At 46.7% G+C, this 18,522-nt stretch overlaps 1 protein-coding gene across 1 annotated transcript in view; it reads right to left on the minus strand.

Annotated features, from left to right (window-relative positions):
* The window catches only part of USP43 (ubiquitin specific peptidase 43), a 629,533-nt gene extending 611,286 nt beyond the window's left edge, over positions 1-18,247 (minus strand). The window contains exon 1 of the mRNA XM_029600319.1: positions 17,259-18,247. Within this exon, the coding sequence (XP_029456179.1) occupies positions 17,259-17,861 (603 nt within the window). The 5' untranslated portion in view covers positions 17,862-18,247. The remainder of the gene's footprint in view (positions 1-17,258) is intronic.
* Between the last annotated feature and the right edge of the window lie 275 nt (positions 18,248-18,522).

Here is an 18,522-nt window from a genome sequence, read left to right on the forward strand (position 1 = left end):
TTATGTATGAACTTGTAATAGGTTAAGGTGTAGTGCTGGTAGTTGTTATTTATGAGGATTTATTCTTGTAGTGTTACTGTTTTTATTTGCCTGATTTTGACTTAGTTTAGCGTTAGCACCTTCTAGCTAGATTTGTTTCCTTTTATGATGTTCTGTTTGGTGTCATTTATAGTGCACTGCGTGTGGTGTTATACTGCTGCAAGAAGCATATTGTACAATTCAGCAGGTAACAAAAAAAAAGGGAAAATTAGAAAAATAAAAAAATAAAATAAGGTACTATTCAACCAGGCCTGCCCTCAATTTGGCTGCTTTACGCTCAGCGTCACTGTATCACTACAGGGTGGGCAGTTCCATAACTACTCAGGGAAAACAAGCAACAATCAAGTCTATCCTAAGGACTGAATATGGAAAAAAGGATGAAGAGATTTCTCCAAGTTATAACCAAAGATATCCTCTCACCATTTCTTCCCTTCTCCTCAAGCACGTTAGTGGGCCCCAATAACTTGCACTTGGAAACATTTCTTACCCTGGAAAAAAGTATCATCATCCTTAACCCAACTGCTTTGTCAATTCTCTTAACTAATCTCATTTTGTTTTGGAATCACCCTGTCTCTTTCATTTCCTGATGTCTCCATTGTCACAATAGAGAACTTTATATAGGAGAAAAATGGGGGTCGTAGGAGCAAGCTGGAAAATGGGTGGCGGAGACTCGGACTCCAGGGCTGCAGGAAATTTGCCTTTGGAAATATATATCCAGGCGAGCAGCAAGGTTCGTGTGCTCAAGCTCCAAGCTGGAGGGGAAATGACTGCCGTTATTGTGGCCACCCTTTGCCAGTCAAACTGTGGCACTGAAGGGTCCCTCCAACCCTGGAGGCCAGCAAGGGATCAGTGTCATCTGGACACACTGTCTGGCCTGGAGGTATTAGTTTATAAAGAGGGGGGGCGGGGCCAGTGTTTGTGTATACAGATACAATAATTCAACTGGTTTCATTATGGCTAAGCGTTCACTGTATTGCCAAGGTTACTCCGGCACGGATCTCGCAGAACATCAGCCGAACTCCGCCTCCCGCATGACCTTGTAATTCTCAGTTACCTTACCTGTAATTCATTTCTGCTTCCTGCCTTTTTTAGTAGCAGGTAACAAAATATATATATTTTTACAGCAGAACATGCAATTACTATACATACAGACATCAAGTCTGCCAGGTCAATAAAGAAGTGCACCACCCAAACTAATCAACTTGCATGGTTCTTGTTTTTTTTATCCCTCACCTTTGCTTGATCTTATAGCTGTGTCTTCTTTCCTTGTTGCCCTAAGCTATCTTGAATACTTTCTCTCTTTTGCTATATTTTAGAATTACAAGATGCATGGGTGCCTGTCACCATGTGTGCAAACCTCCGTGTAATCTTTCCTCCCCGGAGGTCAGACTTGGTGCTGTCTGCCCGCTCTGTGTGTATCGGCGCAATCCGGTCCATGAGAGCAAACACGGCCAGACCCAGAGTCGCTTAGATCAGTTCTCCTCCACTGGTGTGCCATGACAAGGTCCCCCCTGTGCCATGCTACCGGCAGCACTGGCATGATTCTCATGTGAGATGCCCATGGGGTGGCAGCAGCAATTTTATTTTGCCTCCTGACGTCACCGAAATCTTTTCCCTCCTGTTGGCAAGAGGCATGAGAGAGCAGCACCGCTTCTAGACAGCTGCCTCCTCTGGTGGCTTCCATCTGACACCCTGTGTGCGGGTCTCTTGCATGCAGACCATCAGATGGAGGGCAGGCAGAAGAGGCAACCAAAGTTGAGAAGGCCTGGCTGCTGACCTGCTGCCCAGTGGGGGGGGGAAGGGAGAGAGAGAGAGATAAGAGCATCAATAGGGTGAGGAGAGGTGGGTAGCATGAGAAAGCCCCCAGTGGGGAGGGAGGATGAGAGAGAGAGAGGCACCAGTGGGGTGGGGTGGGGTGGGAAGGAGAAGAGGGAGAAAGGGACAAGTAGGGAGGGATGAGGAGAAGGGAGAAAGGCATCAGGTCGGTATATAAAAGAATTAAATAAATAAAAATAAATAAATAAAAGTCCCAGTGGGGGGAGGGGATTGGTATGCCTTGAAACTCAAACAAACTCGAAAGTGCACCCTGAAATTTTAAAAAGCTTGAGAAGCACTGTCTTAGACCCCCAGTGGTGTGAATGGCCAAGGAGAGCGAATATCTGCAAAAACAACACCTTGACTCTGGAGACTATATAGTAGTGTGCTGCCTGTGTAAATCCAGCGGTTTCCAACCACCGGTCCGTGAAACAACAGTGAGTGTAGAAGGATGAGGAGGAAGCAAGACCCACCCTACAGATACACACTTTCCACTGCGCTGCACTGCACTGCATGCTGCACCACAAGCCAGCAGAGACTTTTCTTAACCCTAACCCACTGCCCTAACTCACGGACCTTTTTCTTCCAGTTGGGACTGGTCTGGGAGAGGATGAGCTGCAGCTGAATGTTAACGAGCCGGCATGAAACGAAGTCAGAGGCTGCTCCGCTCTCGGGCCCCTCCTCCGGCACAGAAGCCAAGAGGGGATGGGACCACATCAGGGCTTGAGTGCGATGCAGATGCTCAGTCAGTCTCCTGCCATCTCTTAAACATTCAGATGCAGTGTTCCCTTCCCTGAGATCAGGCCTTGGATGGGTCCCAAATGGGAAAGAAAAAAAAAAAGTCCTCAGGGCATTGGTATTAATTGTGGTAGTGCTGCTGGCTGGCAGGGGGAAGAGAGAGGAAGGGATTTATTTGATTTTTTTTTAATGATATGATGGTGGCTGACTGGTACGGAGGGAAAGAAAGAGGATTTTTTTTTTTCAATTAACCAGGGGCCAACTAAATGGTGGAGGGTAAGAGAGAGAGGGAGATGGAGTTATTTCTTTTCTGAGGACAACACTGTTGATTGGCTGGAAGAATAAAACCAGAGGGGGAGAGAGAGAGAAGGCTTTTAAAAAAAAAAATAATTTCTTAAACTGGCTGGTTACCTTTTTAAAGTGACACAGACCTTTTTAAAGTGACACAGACAAGCTACAGGGCTGCCCCGTGAGACTAAATGCCATGTAGGGGGTTAAGAAGTATATTTCTTGCCCCCCACCCCACCCCCACCTGTTCATCAGCATGGCAGCTGGTCCAGGTAATTTAGGGAAAGTTAGTAGCCAATCCCGTGGATGGATACAAAGATACAAAGAGGTCAAGAACCGGAGGACCGGAAGGCTCATCTGCATACTGCTCCCAGCATCCCCCGGGAGAGGAGTCCAGAAGTCACCGCAAGTGATCCAGGGATTGGCGTCCATAGCCCAGCTTCCAGAGGCCCAGCATTCCTTTGCAGTAGAGGAGGACCGGAAGGCTCATCTGCATACTGCTCCCAGCATCCCCCGGGAGAGGAGTCCAGAAGTCACCGCAAGTGATCCAGGGATTGGCGTCCATAGCCCAGCTTCCAGAGGCCCAGCATTCCTTTGCAGTAGAGGAGGACCGGAAGGCTCATCTGCATACTGCTCCCAGCATCCCCCGGGAGAGGAGTCCAGAAGTCACCGCAAGTGATCCAGGGATTGGCGTCCATAGCCCAGCTTCCAGAGGCCCAGCATTCCTTTGCAGTAGAGGAGGACCGGAAGGCTCATCTGCATACTGCTCCCAGCATCCCCCGGGAGAGGAGTCCAGAAGTCACCGCAAGTGATCCAGGGATTGGCGTCCATAGCCCAGCTTCCAGAGGCCCAGCATTCCTTTGCAGTAGAGGAGGACCGGAAGGCTCATCTGCATACTGCTCCCAGCATCCCCCGGGAGAGGAGTCCAGAAGTCACCGCAAGTGATCCAGGGATTGGCGTCCATAGCCCAGCTTCCAGAGGCCCAGCATTCCTTTGCAGTAGAGGAGGACCGGAAGGCTCATCTGCATACTGCTCCCAGCATCCCCCGGGAGAGGAGTCCAGAAGTCACCGCAAGTGATCCAGGGATTGGCGTCCATAGCCCAGCTTCCAGAGGCCCAGCATTCCTTTGCAGTAGAGGAGGACCGGAAGCGCGCGCCGTTAGGCGCGCGAATCTCAAACCCTTCCATTAACTGAGTGAAGATTAACTGTGGTTAAAGAGGATTGGTAAGTATAGCTTTCAGAAATTTTTGGGCTTATAAAAGTTGGTGAAAGGTGAAATTAAGGGATATATTCTTTAGAGTTTGTGTGTGTCTGAGGTAATAAGCAAGCCAGAGATAATTAATTCCAGTATCTGTCTTTCCCACCCACTCAACCCTTGATTTTTAGGCACGAGACAGTTTTTCATCAAAAATCAATCAGGGTCTTATCTAAATCATACTATTGTACCAGCCCTTACTGAAAGTTTAATCATCCCCTTGTAGGAAACTAGCTGATTAATTAGTAAATTCACCTGTAATTTAAACTACTCTCATTCCAACTCCCTTAGTATCTTAAACTTAACTAGGAACTCAATAAAACTAAGATGAAGGCAGCAGTCCAGCAACAAGAGGGAGGCTTTCCAGTCTTTTGCATTGAGTGTCACATGTATGATTTTTTACCTGCCGGTGAGAGATTGTATGTGTGCACCCGGTGCAAAGAGCTCCTGGCTCTCAGGGAACGAGTCCGATCTCTGGAGGCTAGAGTAGCAGACTTGGAGGAGCTGAGGGAGACAGAGAGGTACATTGACGAGACCTTCAGGGACATAGTAGTCAAGTCCCAAATCCAGTCTGGCAGCCCTAGTGCTGCCTTGGATCAGAAAGGTCTCCCAGTAGGAGAACATCACCCTGGTGTAGCAGGAAGTGATCCTGTAGCAAGGACCTGCTCTCCAGGTGATGTATTGTCCTCTCGCACCGAGGACAAGTCTCCCAGGGCTACTGCCCAGGAGGGAAGGGTTAGGCCTGCCATCATAGTTGGCGATTCAATTATTAGAAATGTAGATAGCAGGGTGGCTGGTGGACGTGAGGACCGCCTGGTAACTTGCCTGCCTGGTGCGAAGGTGGCAGACCTCACGCGCCACCTAGATAGGATTATAGACAGTGCTGGGGAGGAGCCGGCTGTCGTGGTACATGTGGGCACCAACGACATAGGAAAGTGTGGGAGAGAGGTTCTGGAAGCCAAATTTAGGATATTAGGTCGGAAGCTAAAATCCAGAACCTCCAGGGTGGCATTCTCTGAAATGCTTCCTGTTCCACGTGCAGGACCCCAGAGGCAGGCAGAGCTCCAGAGTTTCAATGCGTGGATGAGACGATGGTGTAGGGAAGAGGGATTCAGCTTTGTAAGGAACTGGGGAAACTTTTGGGGAAAGGGGAGACTTTTCCGAAAGGATGGGCTCCACCTTAACCAGAGTGGAACCAAGCTGCTGGCACTAACTTTCAAAAAGGAGATAGAGCAGCTTTTAAACTAGAACAAAGGGGAAAGCCGACAGTCACTCAGCAGTGCATGGTTCGGAGAAATGTATCCTTGAAGGATACTAATGAAACAGGAGAGTTAGGGCATCCCAACAGAGAGGTTCCATTAAAAGCAAATATAGTCCATATGCCTATATGTAAAAAATCACCAAAACTAATGATTTCCGAATTATCCCAAACAACTGAAAAGCAGGTTGTTAAAACAAACAAAAAACACACTTTGAAATGTCTATATGCCAATGCCAGAAGTCTAAGAAGTAAGATGGGAGAGTTAGAGTGTATAGCAGCAAATGATGAGATTGACATAATTGGCATCACAGAAACTTGGTGGAAGGAGGATAACCAATGGGACAGTGCTATATCAGGGTACAAATTATATCGCAATGATAGGGAGGATCAACTTGGTGGGGGTGTGGCACTTTATGTCCGGGAGGGTATAGAGTCCAACAGGCTAAAGATCATACAAGAGACTAAATGCTCAGTAGAATCTATATGGGTAGAAATCCCATGTGTGTTGGGTAAGAGTATAGTGATAGGAGTATACTACCGTCCACCTGGACAAAATGGTCAGACAGATGATGAAATGCTAAGAGAAATCAGGGAAGCAAACCAATTTGGCAGTGCAATAATAATGGAGATTTCAATTACCCCAATATTGACTGGGTAAATGTAACATCAGGACTTGCTAGAGATATAAAGTTCCTGGATGTAATAAATGATTGTTTCATGGAGCAATTGGTTCAGGAACCAACAAGAGAGGGAGCTATTTTAGATTTAATTCTTAGTGGAACACAGGATTTGGTGAGAGAGGTAACGGTGGTGGGGCCACTTGGCAACAGTGATCATAACATGATCAAATTTAAACTAATAACTGGTAGGGGGACAATAAGTAAATCTGCAGCTCTAACACTAAACTTTCAAAAGGGAAACTTTGATAAAATGAGGAAAATAGTCAGAAAAAAACTGAAAGGTGCAGCTGCAAAGGTTAAAAGTGTTCAACAGGCTTGGACATTGTTTAAAAATACAATCCTAGAGGCGCAGTCCATATGTATTCCACGCATTAAGAAAGGTGGAAGGAAGGCAAAACGATTACCGTCATGGTTAAAAGGTGAGGTGAAAGAGGCTATTTTAGCCAAAAAATCATCCTTCAAAAATTGGAAGAAAGATCCATCTGAAGAAAATAGGATAAAACATAAGCATTGTCAAGTTAAGTGTAAAACATTGATAAAACAAGCGAAGAGAGAATTTGAAATGAAGTTGGCCATAGAGGCAAAAACTCATAATAAAAACTTTTTAAATATATCCAAAGCAAGAAACCTGTGAGGGAGTCGGTTTGGACCATTAGATGACCGAGGGGTTAAAGGGGCTCTTAGGGAAGATAAGGCCATTGCAGAAAGACTAAATGAATTCTTTGCTTCCGTGTTTACTAGTGAGGATGTTGGGGAGGATACCAGTTCCGGAGTTGGTTTTCAGGGGTGATGAGTCAGACGAACTGAACGAAATCACTGTCAACCTGGAAGATGTAGTAGGCCAGATTGACAAACTAAAGAGTAGCAAGTCACCTGGACCGGATGGTATGCATCCCAGGGTACTAAAGGAACTCAAAAATGAAATTTCTGACCTATTAGTTAAAATTTGTAACCTATCATTAAAATCATCCATTGTACCTGAAGACTGGAGGGTGGCCAATGTAACCCCAATATTTAAAAAAGGCTCCAGGGGTGATCCGGGTAACTATAGACCAGTGAGCCTAACTTCAGTGCCGGGAAAAAATAGTGGAAACTATCCTCAAGATCAAAATTGTAGAGCATATAGAAAGACATGATTTAATGGGACACAGTCAACATGGATTTACCCAAGGGAAGTCTTGCCTAACAAACCTGCTTCATTTTTTTTGAAGGGGTTAATAAAACATGTGGATAAAGGTGAACCGGTAGATGTAGTGTATTTGGATTTTCAGAAGGCGTTTGACAAAGTCCCTCATGAGAGGCTTCTACGAAAACTAAAAAGTCATGGGATAGGAGGCGATGTCCTTTCGTGGATTACAAACTGGTTAAAAGACAGGAAACAGAGAGTAGGACTAAATGGTCAATTTTCTCAGTGGAAAAGGGTAAACAGTGGAGTGCCTCAGGGATCTGTACTTGGACCGGTGCTTTTCAATATATATATCAATGATCTGGAAAGGAATACAATGAGTGACGTTATCAAATTTGCAGATGATACAAAATTATTCAGAGTAGTTAAATCACAAGCAGACTGTGATACATTACAGGAGGACCTTGCAAGACTGGAAGATTGGGCATCCAAATGGCAGATGAAATTTAATGTGGACAAGTGCAAGGTGATGCATATAGGGAAAAATAACCCTAGCTGTAGTTACACGATGTTAGGTTCCATATTAGGAGCTACCACCCAAGAAAGAGATCTAGGCGTCATAGTAGATAATACATTGAAATCGTCAGCTCAGTGTGCTGCAGCAGTCAAAAAAAGCAAATAAAATGTTAGGAATTATTAGGAAGGGAATGGTTAATAAAACGGAAAATGTCATAATGCCTCTATATCGCTCCATGGTGAGACCACACCTTGAATACTGTGTACAATTCTGGTCGCCGTATCTCAAAAAAGATATAGTTGCAATGGAGAAGGTACAGAGAAGGGCAACCAAAATGATAAAGGGGATGGAACAGCTCCCCTATGAGGAAAGGCTGAAGAGGTTAGGGCTGTTCAGCTTGGAGAAGAGACGGCTGAGGGGGGATATCATAGAGGTCTTTAAGATCATGAGAGGTCTTGAACGAGTAGATGTGACTCGGTTATTTACACTTTCGAATAATAGAAGGACTAGGGGGCATTCCATGAAGTTAGCAAGTAGCACATTTAAGACTAATCGGAGAAAATTCTTTTTCACTCAACGCACAATAAATCTCTGGAATTTGTTGCCAGAGGATGTGGTTAGTGCAGTTAGTGTAGCTGGGTTCAAAAAAGGTTTGGATAAGTTCTTGGAAGAGAAGTCCATTAACTGCTATTAATCAAGTTTACTTAGGGAATAGTCACTGCTATTAATTGCATCAGTAGCATGGGATCTTCTAGGTGTTTGGGTAATTGCCAGGTTCTTGTGGCCTGGTTTGGCCTCTGTTGGAAACAGGATGCTGGGCTTGATGGACCCTTGGTCTGACCCAGCATGGCAATTTCTTATGTTCTTATGTTCTTAAGCTCAGTCCAATAAAAAGGAATCGCTTACAGCTGACTTCTTGACTTTCCTTTCTACACATCTAAAGGAAAAATTGAACTCAGACGAAAAGAAAAGAACCTGGACTACGGTGTTCACATTCTCCTGACCGAAGCTTTTAAGACTGCCGTGCTGCTGCTCCACAGGAACCTAAACCTTTCTCTGAGAATCCGGTTCCAGTTTTTCAGAGAAGGGAGAGAGGCCTGACCTGTTGGGAGAGCCCTGGTCCTTTGGTGTGTGTCAGAGGCAGCCTGCACGGGTTGCTCTACCCACCCAGGTGGCAGTGCAGGGGAGGGCGGGGCCCAGGTGAACTCGCCCCCTCCGTGCACCGAGATTGCCCCGCTCCTTTCAGGGGTGTTCACCATCCTCACATTACGGAACCAAACTTTACTAAAGCTGGCGTTCTGCTACACAGTAACAAGTCTGAAGTGCTTTAGTATTTAAACAATTATCTTCAGCCCATTACAATAGATGTTCTTTGCTTCAGAAGGTCGAATGGCTGAGTCACCCTTACCAGGATATGAACTTATAAACCGCAGGTTTATAGGAGAGACAGCAGAGGGCTTGGTGTCACCTGGAAAGGCTGAGCCAGTTCAGTTTTTAACCCCTCCCCTTCCAAAATAAATCTGTGCCTGTCAATTTTAGGTTTTCTAGGAAAAGCAGGCCTACGAGTGGATAAGGTACAATGGAGTAAAACCATGACTGACTCAACCTATTTAGATAACACAGAGCAGCACTGCATACACCCTGTGGCGCTGTATAAATCTACAATAGCAGCAGCAGTAGTTCACACAGATGATACAGACTTTCAGTATCAGCACGCCTGTATGCCTTCCCTGTAATGTGCCCCTGAGCAGAAATTTTAAAATGGGCTTCTCACGATGTACTCCTAGGGCAACCAGCTTATAAAACGAAAGTTGCATTATCTTTCACTGCGACCAATGGAATGTTCACTGGGTCCAGTGTATCCCCGTTTCAAAAATGTTTTTTTTCTGTCCGAGGATTTAGTCTGCGCCATAGATCTCACAGCCACTTCAGTACACCCCTTTACCATGTCAGACCTTATTCTGGCCCCTAAGGGCACCATGGTCAGGGCTACCAGGTTTCCCTCTCCCACCCCCAGGGACAGACTAAGCCAACTCTTGCCTTCGAAATCCCATCATGATCAAAGATTTGTGATTTTTTTTTTTTTTTTGCCCTTGGACTCCTACATGCGTCTGCGTGTCCAGGAACTGACTCAGCCTGTTCTGATGACCCATAGCTGTGTCCAGCAATCCCTTCAATCCCCTTAGGTCCCTTGCTCAGCACAGGCCTCTCTGGTGCAAAAGGTTTTATTTCCTAACCCTGCTGACTTTTGCACGAAAGCATGCCTATGTGATGATGGGTAAGGTTTCTGGTTAAATGACAAATATGATTTCAGGATACAAAATGGACCGGTTTGCAGATCACTATAATCTCTCGACTGATACCGACGCTTGGGAGCAACGGTGGCTCCAGTTATGTCCTTCTGTTTAAGCAAACAGTAAAGTAAGCTGCCGTTCCTATCCAGAAATGACCATCTCCCGCAGCTTGTGCACTTGAAAAGGAGACAAGGTCCTCAGATTCCCCCACCGCTAGCGGTTCTGGATGTGTTTGCTCCCAGGGGTTTCAGCGTTTAAGGCTGCTGCTGGCTAATTAAAGTCTTTAATTTTGCAAAGGCCTGAACTGTACTTTATTAGACATTATTAAAAAGAAGCTATCGGTGGGCTGGACCGGTGGCAGTATGGCAGTGTTGCCATGCGGAGGGACCCTGGGTTCGAATCCCAGCTCAGGTCTTCTAGTCCCCACGTCGGCCGGGGAGAGGGGATCACAGTCATTGCCCAAAAGTGACACCTAGTGGCTGGTTTAAGGGCCCAGAATTTGCAGGGTTCCAGAAGGAGCCCAGGTGCATGGCCTTTGCAAAGGCAGGACTGATAGCAAATTGGGAAAATAGGGAGGTAAAGGGAATCCCCGGGAATTGCAAATAAAGCCTTGTGGCTCCAGGAGCTCAGACTTGGTTCCAACTGGGCTAGGAGCCCAAGGGAACAGGACGAAAGTACAGGGTCACAAAACCCCCCAAACTTATCACTGATCTTATAAATAGGTGGATGCATAAATTAGCTGGCTTATGCAAATTAGATAAAAGCATTCTTGTTAGAGAGAGAAAGTGAGAGATACAGAAAGCGAGGAGAGAGGGAAAGAACTAAGGTCCATTCTGCTTAATAGGCTTTAAGCATACAATTAAGTCTGTCTCCATTGAATTAACTCAGCAATAGCTAGCTCTGTGGAGGCCAGTGAAATATTTATTAGAAACTTAAACTAAAGTGATACTTAATTGTTGTAGAAATCCGTTGCAGCCTGTGTCTAGAATAAACATATGCTCATCTCTGCTTGAACAGCCAATGGAAGAAAAGATTTCTTCTGTCAAATTTTGTGACCAAATTTGCTTGTGTTTCTGTTTTGTTTTTCAGAGATGCTGCAGCTGTCTGTTTAAATATTAATAGTTTTGGTTCCAAATTGAGTTTGAATAAGGTGGGGAGAAGGGGGAGGCATGTCAAACAGAAAAGAAAAAGTTGTCTGCATGAAATAGGACATTTCCTACCATTTGAATGAATGAGGCATGAAAATGCCAGCTAAATAAAGATGACACGAACCACTGCAGGCCCGGGAGAGTTCAGCAGAGTGAATGATTCCCTAACGAGCCGTTTGGTGCAGTCCATTACAAACTGCACTGCTGTCAGAGTCGGAGGGGGACCAGGACTCCCCTCCAATGCCCACCAGTCCCCTCCACTCACACATGGGGGTTTCTCCTGGCTCCCCACCTAATATCCTTCCTTTTCATTTGCTTCCAGCTCTTTTTCCCCCACAGTCACTTCTGCAAAATACCGTGCCACGGAAATGGTCCAAAAAAACTGGAGATCTTTTGGTTCACAGCCTTTGCACTCATTCTGCCACAAGAAACATTTGAGTTGGCTCTGGGGGGGGGGGGACAATGGGGCCCCCTCCTGCACATCTTCAAATGCTTGCGGAACAGAGGCCTCCATAGTTAGCCCTAAGGAAGGAAATTACAGCCATGTCCACGTCGGAAAATGAGACATCTTGGAGAAGCAGCCGGGTCACGCGCAGGTGTCGTGCGAGGACAGCGCAAAACATAATTCTAATGCTCAGAATGGCCCCTGTCCCCACAGACCTCGCCGTCTACTTTGGCAGAAACGGTCCAGGAGGTGCCAGGGAGTACCCAGAAAAGGCTAATTATTATTTTTTAAATCATCATTTTGTTTGTATTCTCTGCAAGTTGCCTGTAGAAGAGTGATGGAGGGACCAGAGTTAGCCCCTCAGTAAGCTGGGATAGCTTTAGCCCCATGGAAGCCCCATGGGGCAGAACCTCACAGTTTAAGTAGTTAAAAAAAATAAGCATGAGATGATTAGTTAAAAAGCAAACAACTGCCCATTCCAGAGACCACATGTCCACCCGCTGCCCCCCCCCCCCCCCCACCCCAGGGCCTTTTTGTGTACTGAGGCAAAGGAGGACTTTTGAAAGGTGAAAGACACCTGAAATTGGTCCCATCCTGTTTGCCCCATTTCCTAGATAAGGATAAAAGCCTCCAGCTGCCTCTGTGCGAGGGCACTCTGTTTTCCCATTCATAGCTCTTCAGTCCTGCTAATCCATATCATTTTCACACACACACAGTCAAAAGGACTTCTCCAGCTTATACCATGCGCTTCCTGAGCTCACACCACCAGATGAATGGCTGGCTTCCAAACCCTGCAATATAGCAGCCAACTAACATCAGCTCAGGGAAGAACCAGCAAGCTTCACATGCAGTCTTCACCGTGCAGTAAGGATACAAAAAAAGGGAGGTGAACTAGTAAAATCAACCTTGTAATTCCCTAGCAAGCCAAAATATAGATTGAATAAATGCAAAGTTATCATTCCTTAGTTCCAGTTCTGGGGCTGATGCAATAAGCTATGCATTAAAACTGCGCACTGCAATCCAGCACACAGCTTTTTAACCCACGCACTAAAATAAAATTTAACTCCGGATGCAGTAAACTCAAGGTACGCTAATGCACTGGGAATTTAAAAAGGCACACTAATCCAAAACTATGCACAGAAGACAAGATTAGCATGCATAAAATACAATGTGTGCACGCACAAGTAGTGTTTTCTGCACATATGGCATGTGTTAAGCCTACACACCTCTCCACAGCTAATACCTTCAGTAACACGAAGATGCACTAATTCATGTGCACAGTTTTATGCAGATTTGTGTGCACATTTTTTTCACAAATAATTCCTTGCTGCATCAGGAGTAAAATCTACACACTAATAAAAAATGTGTGCACATTCACGGATAAAACTGCTTGCACAGCCCAGTGCACCTTATAACATTGGGATGACTGTGGGATCTGCTGCAAGCTGTTTCCCTCAATTTTGTATGCTTTTTCTGCTATTCTGCTATGTGAGCTTCATTCTGTGGCCTGCGTAGGGCCCTATTCATAATACAATTCCAATGCCATCGCTCCACAGTGTAGCAGTGCTTCCTAATAACATGTTAATACAGTAGATGATGGCAGATAAAGGCCAATCGAGCCATAAACTCTGGTCTTTAAGGTGCATTATGCTGGGTTTCAAGGGATAGTGCTTCATCCCTGAGGCAATGGACACGTGCTTGACCTTGCTTTACCCGACTGTTCTCTTGAAGGGATACCACGTTGATGGGGCTCCCAACATGACAGCAAGTCATTCGGGAGCTGCCCATACTGAGAACTGGGCAAAACACTAAAAACCATGGCTGTGATCTCAAGTTTCACATTATGTTATTTGTGAGTTGGGAAAAGTGAGGTTGAGGGGTGAAGACCTGGTACAAGAATTCAGATCCTTTTGGTTCTGCTGACTCTGCGGCCTTGAGCAGGTTTCTTTCCTTCTCGGTCATTCAAGTTTACTGACAGATTGCAAAAAGGAGGAATTCACACGGATAAAAGAGCAAAAACAGTGAACTGACTTTTTTTTTACTACTTCTTTTACTACTTCGTCAGTCTGGTCTGGTCCTTCTCCTTTTTGGAATTTGTGATTCGGTGGATGAAGTTCATCGGTGTTTCACCTGAATGCTAATTATAAAGAGTTTGGGCTTCCAGCTCAAAACAGAACCAGGGCTGGGATATGACACCATCAGCCTTCCTTCACCACTGCTCAGGGATGCTTGCCCCACATTTGCTATCTCCTTTCCAGTGTCATTTAGCCCAGTCCCTGCAGCAACAGTCCTGTGCCAGGGGCCGTGCACTAAGGTGTCTTCAGGAGCCCTGCAATCCCAGGACCTAAACCGTTGGGACGACTACTACGATTCCCTCCCTTCTCCCCTTTCAGGGAGGTTGGCGAGTGCTGCCTCTGAAGCATCCCCAGCTCCGGGATGCAGAAGACATGAACAGGAATTTCAAACATGCATGGCAGTGCGCAGCAGCACCACCGGGCTGGCACATTGGTGGATTATTTTTTTTTTTTTAAGAATGTGGTCAATGGAAAATTAAAATAAAAAGAGACAGGGTTGGGTCAAACCGGATAACAGATTTATTTTCCCATGCCTTTCAGGTGCCAGAAATGTGCAGGCTGTCCACCTCAGGTCTGCCTGTATGTTTCTGGCGCGCTGTCACTGAAGAGCTCTTTGGTGATCCTGCTTGGATGAAAGGTTCTGCGACGCTGTACAATGCATCTCCAGTTACTACTAACACTGGTTTCCCTCATTCCCTAACAGCTCGAGACAGGTGCAGTACGGTTTATTTACACCCTCCGCATCGCGAGTTGCAGCTTAAGAGTATCTGAGATTTGAATCCTTTCTCCCCTATCCCTCCATTCAAAAATCAAATTAAAAAAAAAAATCTTTATTAGCTGCCGGTTGTGCTGCAGTACAGGAATGTGAAATTGCAGTGATGGCAGAAGAATTTCTCAATAGATCTCTTCTTTCCATTTGTTCTGAAGTGCTTAATTGTGCTGTTTCCTAGCTACAGGGTCAAAAGGTTCACTGGAAGTTCACATCATTGTTAGCCATTACAATAACTAAATGAACTGTATAGTCATATCCCTAGAATGTCAAGTTGCTATAGGAGAACTGTCAGATGTCACATAATCTGCTTTCAGCATGTTTAATACTGCTTAGCCCACCAAGCTTCCAAAAAAAACTTGAAAGATCTTATTGCAAGAGAATAAGCAGAGGCAAGCTGCTAGCAGCATTAATGATTTCGTTTGCTGATGCTACTGATGTGAGAAGCTTGTTTGACTTTCCTGTCTATAATTCATAGGATAGTGCACAAATGGGAAAATAAATCCTTAAAGGAAACGAGTGAATTTACAGTACATAAGCAAGTTATTAAAGAAAATCAATGAATCTGTCAACCAAAACAAAAAATATGGCCATAGATTATAAGTTAAAGAGTTCCAAATGCAGAGGATACAGCGTTTCACGTTTTCTCAACATGAAACTACTGGATCAAAAGTGATGTTCAACGTTTAAATTATGCACCCAGGGCTGCCTATAGTTTTATTTTCTGAAAAACAGTGGGGAACCATCAAAAGGCAGCAAACAGCCTAACTGTCCCATTTTCTCAAGCTTTTTTTTTTTTTCCCCCTGATACGGAAACCAAGCTCAGCAAAACTTAAGTGGGAGACTCAAAGAAACACATACAAGAAAAAGAAAAATCTCCTAGACACAGTGAAAATGCGCTTTTCCAAAGCTGTTTTCCTTGCATACAAAAACACAACCGAAGACAACTGCAAATCACGGCACTATATTGCTTAAAAAACCAAAAACATTCACAAACTCACTAGAGAGCTTAAACCCAGCAGAGCTAGAGTAGCTTTCCTGCAGTGACAGTCCTTCTAGGTTACAGAAAGGTCACAAGATCTCCTATCGGACAGCACTTTCTTCCCACAACCTGGTAGAGGAACTTGGCCTAACACAACTGGCTAAAATCAATGAAAATGGGGAAAAAAAAAAGTCTCCCTGCCCTTATGTAGCACATCAAATATAGGTCAACGCCACTGAAAGGGCTCATCCGACATCCTCACTCAGACCAGGGGTTAAAGTAAAGCCAGCCTGGTTCAGCCACGACGGGGCTTCCGGAATCCGCCGCACTTAGCAGCCCAAACCTTAAAATCCCCAAACAGTAACATTACGATCAATCCCAAAGGGCCTGGGCGCTGATTAGAACTGGCCCATTTCGGAATCCACTTTTTTTTTTTTCTTTCAAGGTTTTGGCGCCAAGCTTCCTGCTATTCTCTGGCTGGGTTTCTTTTCTCTGACCCTGCCCTCACCTCCTTCGGTTCCCCTGTAGCAAATAAATCGAAGTTCGCCGGTTCTGACTTTTGACGTCTGCTCGCGCCACCTGGATCCCAGGGGGAATCCATCACTGGGAGGCGTTCCCCGACCCCCGTGGTCCTGGTTCAGGAGTGGTGACCTCCCCCCAAAGGGCTGCTGAATGATAACGAAATAAGGACAGGGAAGGAAACTCCTTCAAATGCTGTTTTCTGTCACCCAGACTTTAATATATACATAGAGATCTAAATAAAAACTTTACATTTCTGCGAGGGTCAAGGAACGCCACAAGGCTAAACCCAGCGTGGACAGTCCTATAAAGCTGTGCTAGTGCAGGCGGCGGATTAAACCCGGACACAGCCCTGCTGTCATCAAACTTTTTCCAGGCTACAGAAAGCAAACCCTACCCAGCTGGTCCCTTTATTAGACGGTGAAGTTGTTAACGCCCAGGGGAATACGAGCACCTGCAGCCTAGAGCCCATACTAACCTCTAGTTTCAGTTTCGGAAACCAAAGTCCATCTGACATTCCTTATTTCGGAGCCTGTATACATATATACTGTACATGCATTAACCCAATAGTCTGTGATATGTATTAATTAGGTATGAGTGTCTGTACAGAGAGAGCAAAATACACAAAATAGTTCAGAGTGTTAGATTAATGCAAATGCACTATACACTATATGCGCTATCAGCTTATTAGCAGGAGGTTCCCCTATGCATTATACAGTATCTGCGCCATCAACATTTTTAGCGGTGTTTCCCCTATGTATCATAAGTATATGCACATCAGCATTATTAGCAGGTGTTTCCCCTATGTACTATACAGTATATGTGCTATCAGCATTATTGCAGGGGATTTACCCTATGCACTTCACAGTATATGTTCTCTCAGCATTATTAGCAGAGGATTCCCCCATACATTATACAGTATATGGCTATGAGCATTATTAGCAGGGGTTTCCCCTATGCACCATAAGTATATGCGCCAACAACATTATTAGCAGGTGTTCCCTTATGTACCTTAAGTATATGCGCCATCAGCATTATTAGCAGGGGTTTCCCCTATGCACTATACAGTATATGTGCTATCAGCATTATTGCAGGGGATTTACCCTATGCACTTCACAGTATATGTTCTCTCAGCATTATTAGCAGAGGATTTCCCCATGCATTATACAGTATATGGCTATGAGCATTATTAGCAGGGGTTTCCCCTATGCACCATAAGTACATGCGCCATCAGCATTATTAGCAGGGGTTTCCCCTATGCACAAAACAGTACATGTGCTCTCGGCATTATTTTTCAGCCTCCTCACCTTGAACTCCACGGACAGCTGCGGCGTGTAGTCCAGCGTCCAGAGCGCCCGCACCAGGGCGGCCAGCTGCACGGTGACCTCGCCCTCGCCGCCCCGGGCTAGCAGCACCCCGTTCACCCCGGAGCGGGCCAGCTCGCCTTTGTACTGCTCCAGCCCCAGGAACTCGGCCAGCAGGTCGGTGTTGCTCAGGCACTGGAGCACGGCGTTCATGAAGCAGGTGTTGCCGTGGTTCTTCAGCCCCTGCACGCCGGGGGTCTTCTCGCCCGAGCCGCCCGCCTGCCTCTCCCGGGCCGCCCTGCTGCGCTCGCTGCCCAGCCTGGGCTCCTCGTGCGGCGGCGGCGGCGGCTGGGGGGGCTCCGTGCCCGGTGGTGCTGCCGCCGCCGCCGCCGGCTTGAAGCCCCCGTCGTCGTCCTCCAGCTCGGCAGCCCGCTCCGACTCCCCGAAGTGGGACAAAGTGCTTAAAGTTTTCAGCATCCTGTGCATGAAATGGCCCACGGAGCGCAGCGACTTCCTGCGGAACAGCCGGCGCGATCCCTTCCTCCTCTGCTTCTTCTCCTTCTCCTCCTGGCCGCCGGACGGGGGGCTGCCGCTGCGATCCCCCATGTCTTGCGCCCCCTCCCTCCTGCGCTCACCTGCCTCCCAGATCCGCCGCCGCCGCTTCCTGGCAGGAAGGGAGGGAAAGCCACCGGCTCCTGGGCACGGGGGGGGGGGGGGGAGGCTGCCCGCCTGACCACCCGCCCTCACCTGCTGAAAAAAATCTGCAGGCTGGGAAATGCCCTCTAGCAGGGGGGCACCCGCCTCGCTCCCTCCACCGGGAGAGACATCGGGCGGCTGCTGCTGCGGCAGTGCCGGCGATCGCCTTCGCCCTCCCCTACCTGCAGGGGCAAGGTGCGCTCCCCAACCCCATCTTCTTCCTGCTGGGCTCGGCTCCGCCGCTCTCTGTTTGGCGGAGCTTAGTCTCTCGGCTCCTCCTCCTCCTCCCTCTCAGATCTTCCGAAGCTTGGTTTAGTTTTAAAGACGGCAGGGGCGAAGAGAGAGAGAGAGAGAGAGAAATAAATAAATAAAAAGGGTGCCTGCCTGCCTGCCTGCCTGCTGCCAAGCTTGAGGAGGTGCTGCTGCTGCTGGGGAGAAGTGGTATAGATCTTGGCCAAGTTGCCAGACCGCGGCTCCAGGCAGCTTCCTGGTGCCCAGCTGGCACTGTGCTCTGTGTGCGCCTCTGGAAAGGGCCAGCACAAAGTCTTCGCATCGGATCAGTGCGAAATCT

The sequence above is a fragment of the Rhinatrema bivittatum genome, chromosome 4 (genome assembly GCF_901001135.1).
Source record: "Rhinatrema bivittatum chromosome 4, aRhiBiv1.1, whole genome shotgun sequence".
Taxonomy (NCBI): domain Eukaryota; kingdom Metazoa; phylum Chordata; class Amphibia; order Gymnophiona; family Rhinatrematidae; genus Rhinatrema; species Rhinatrema bivittatum.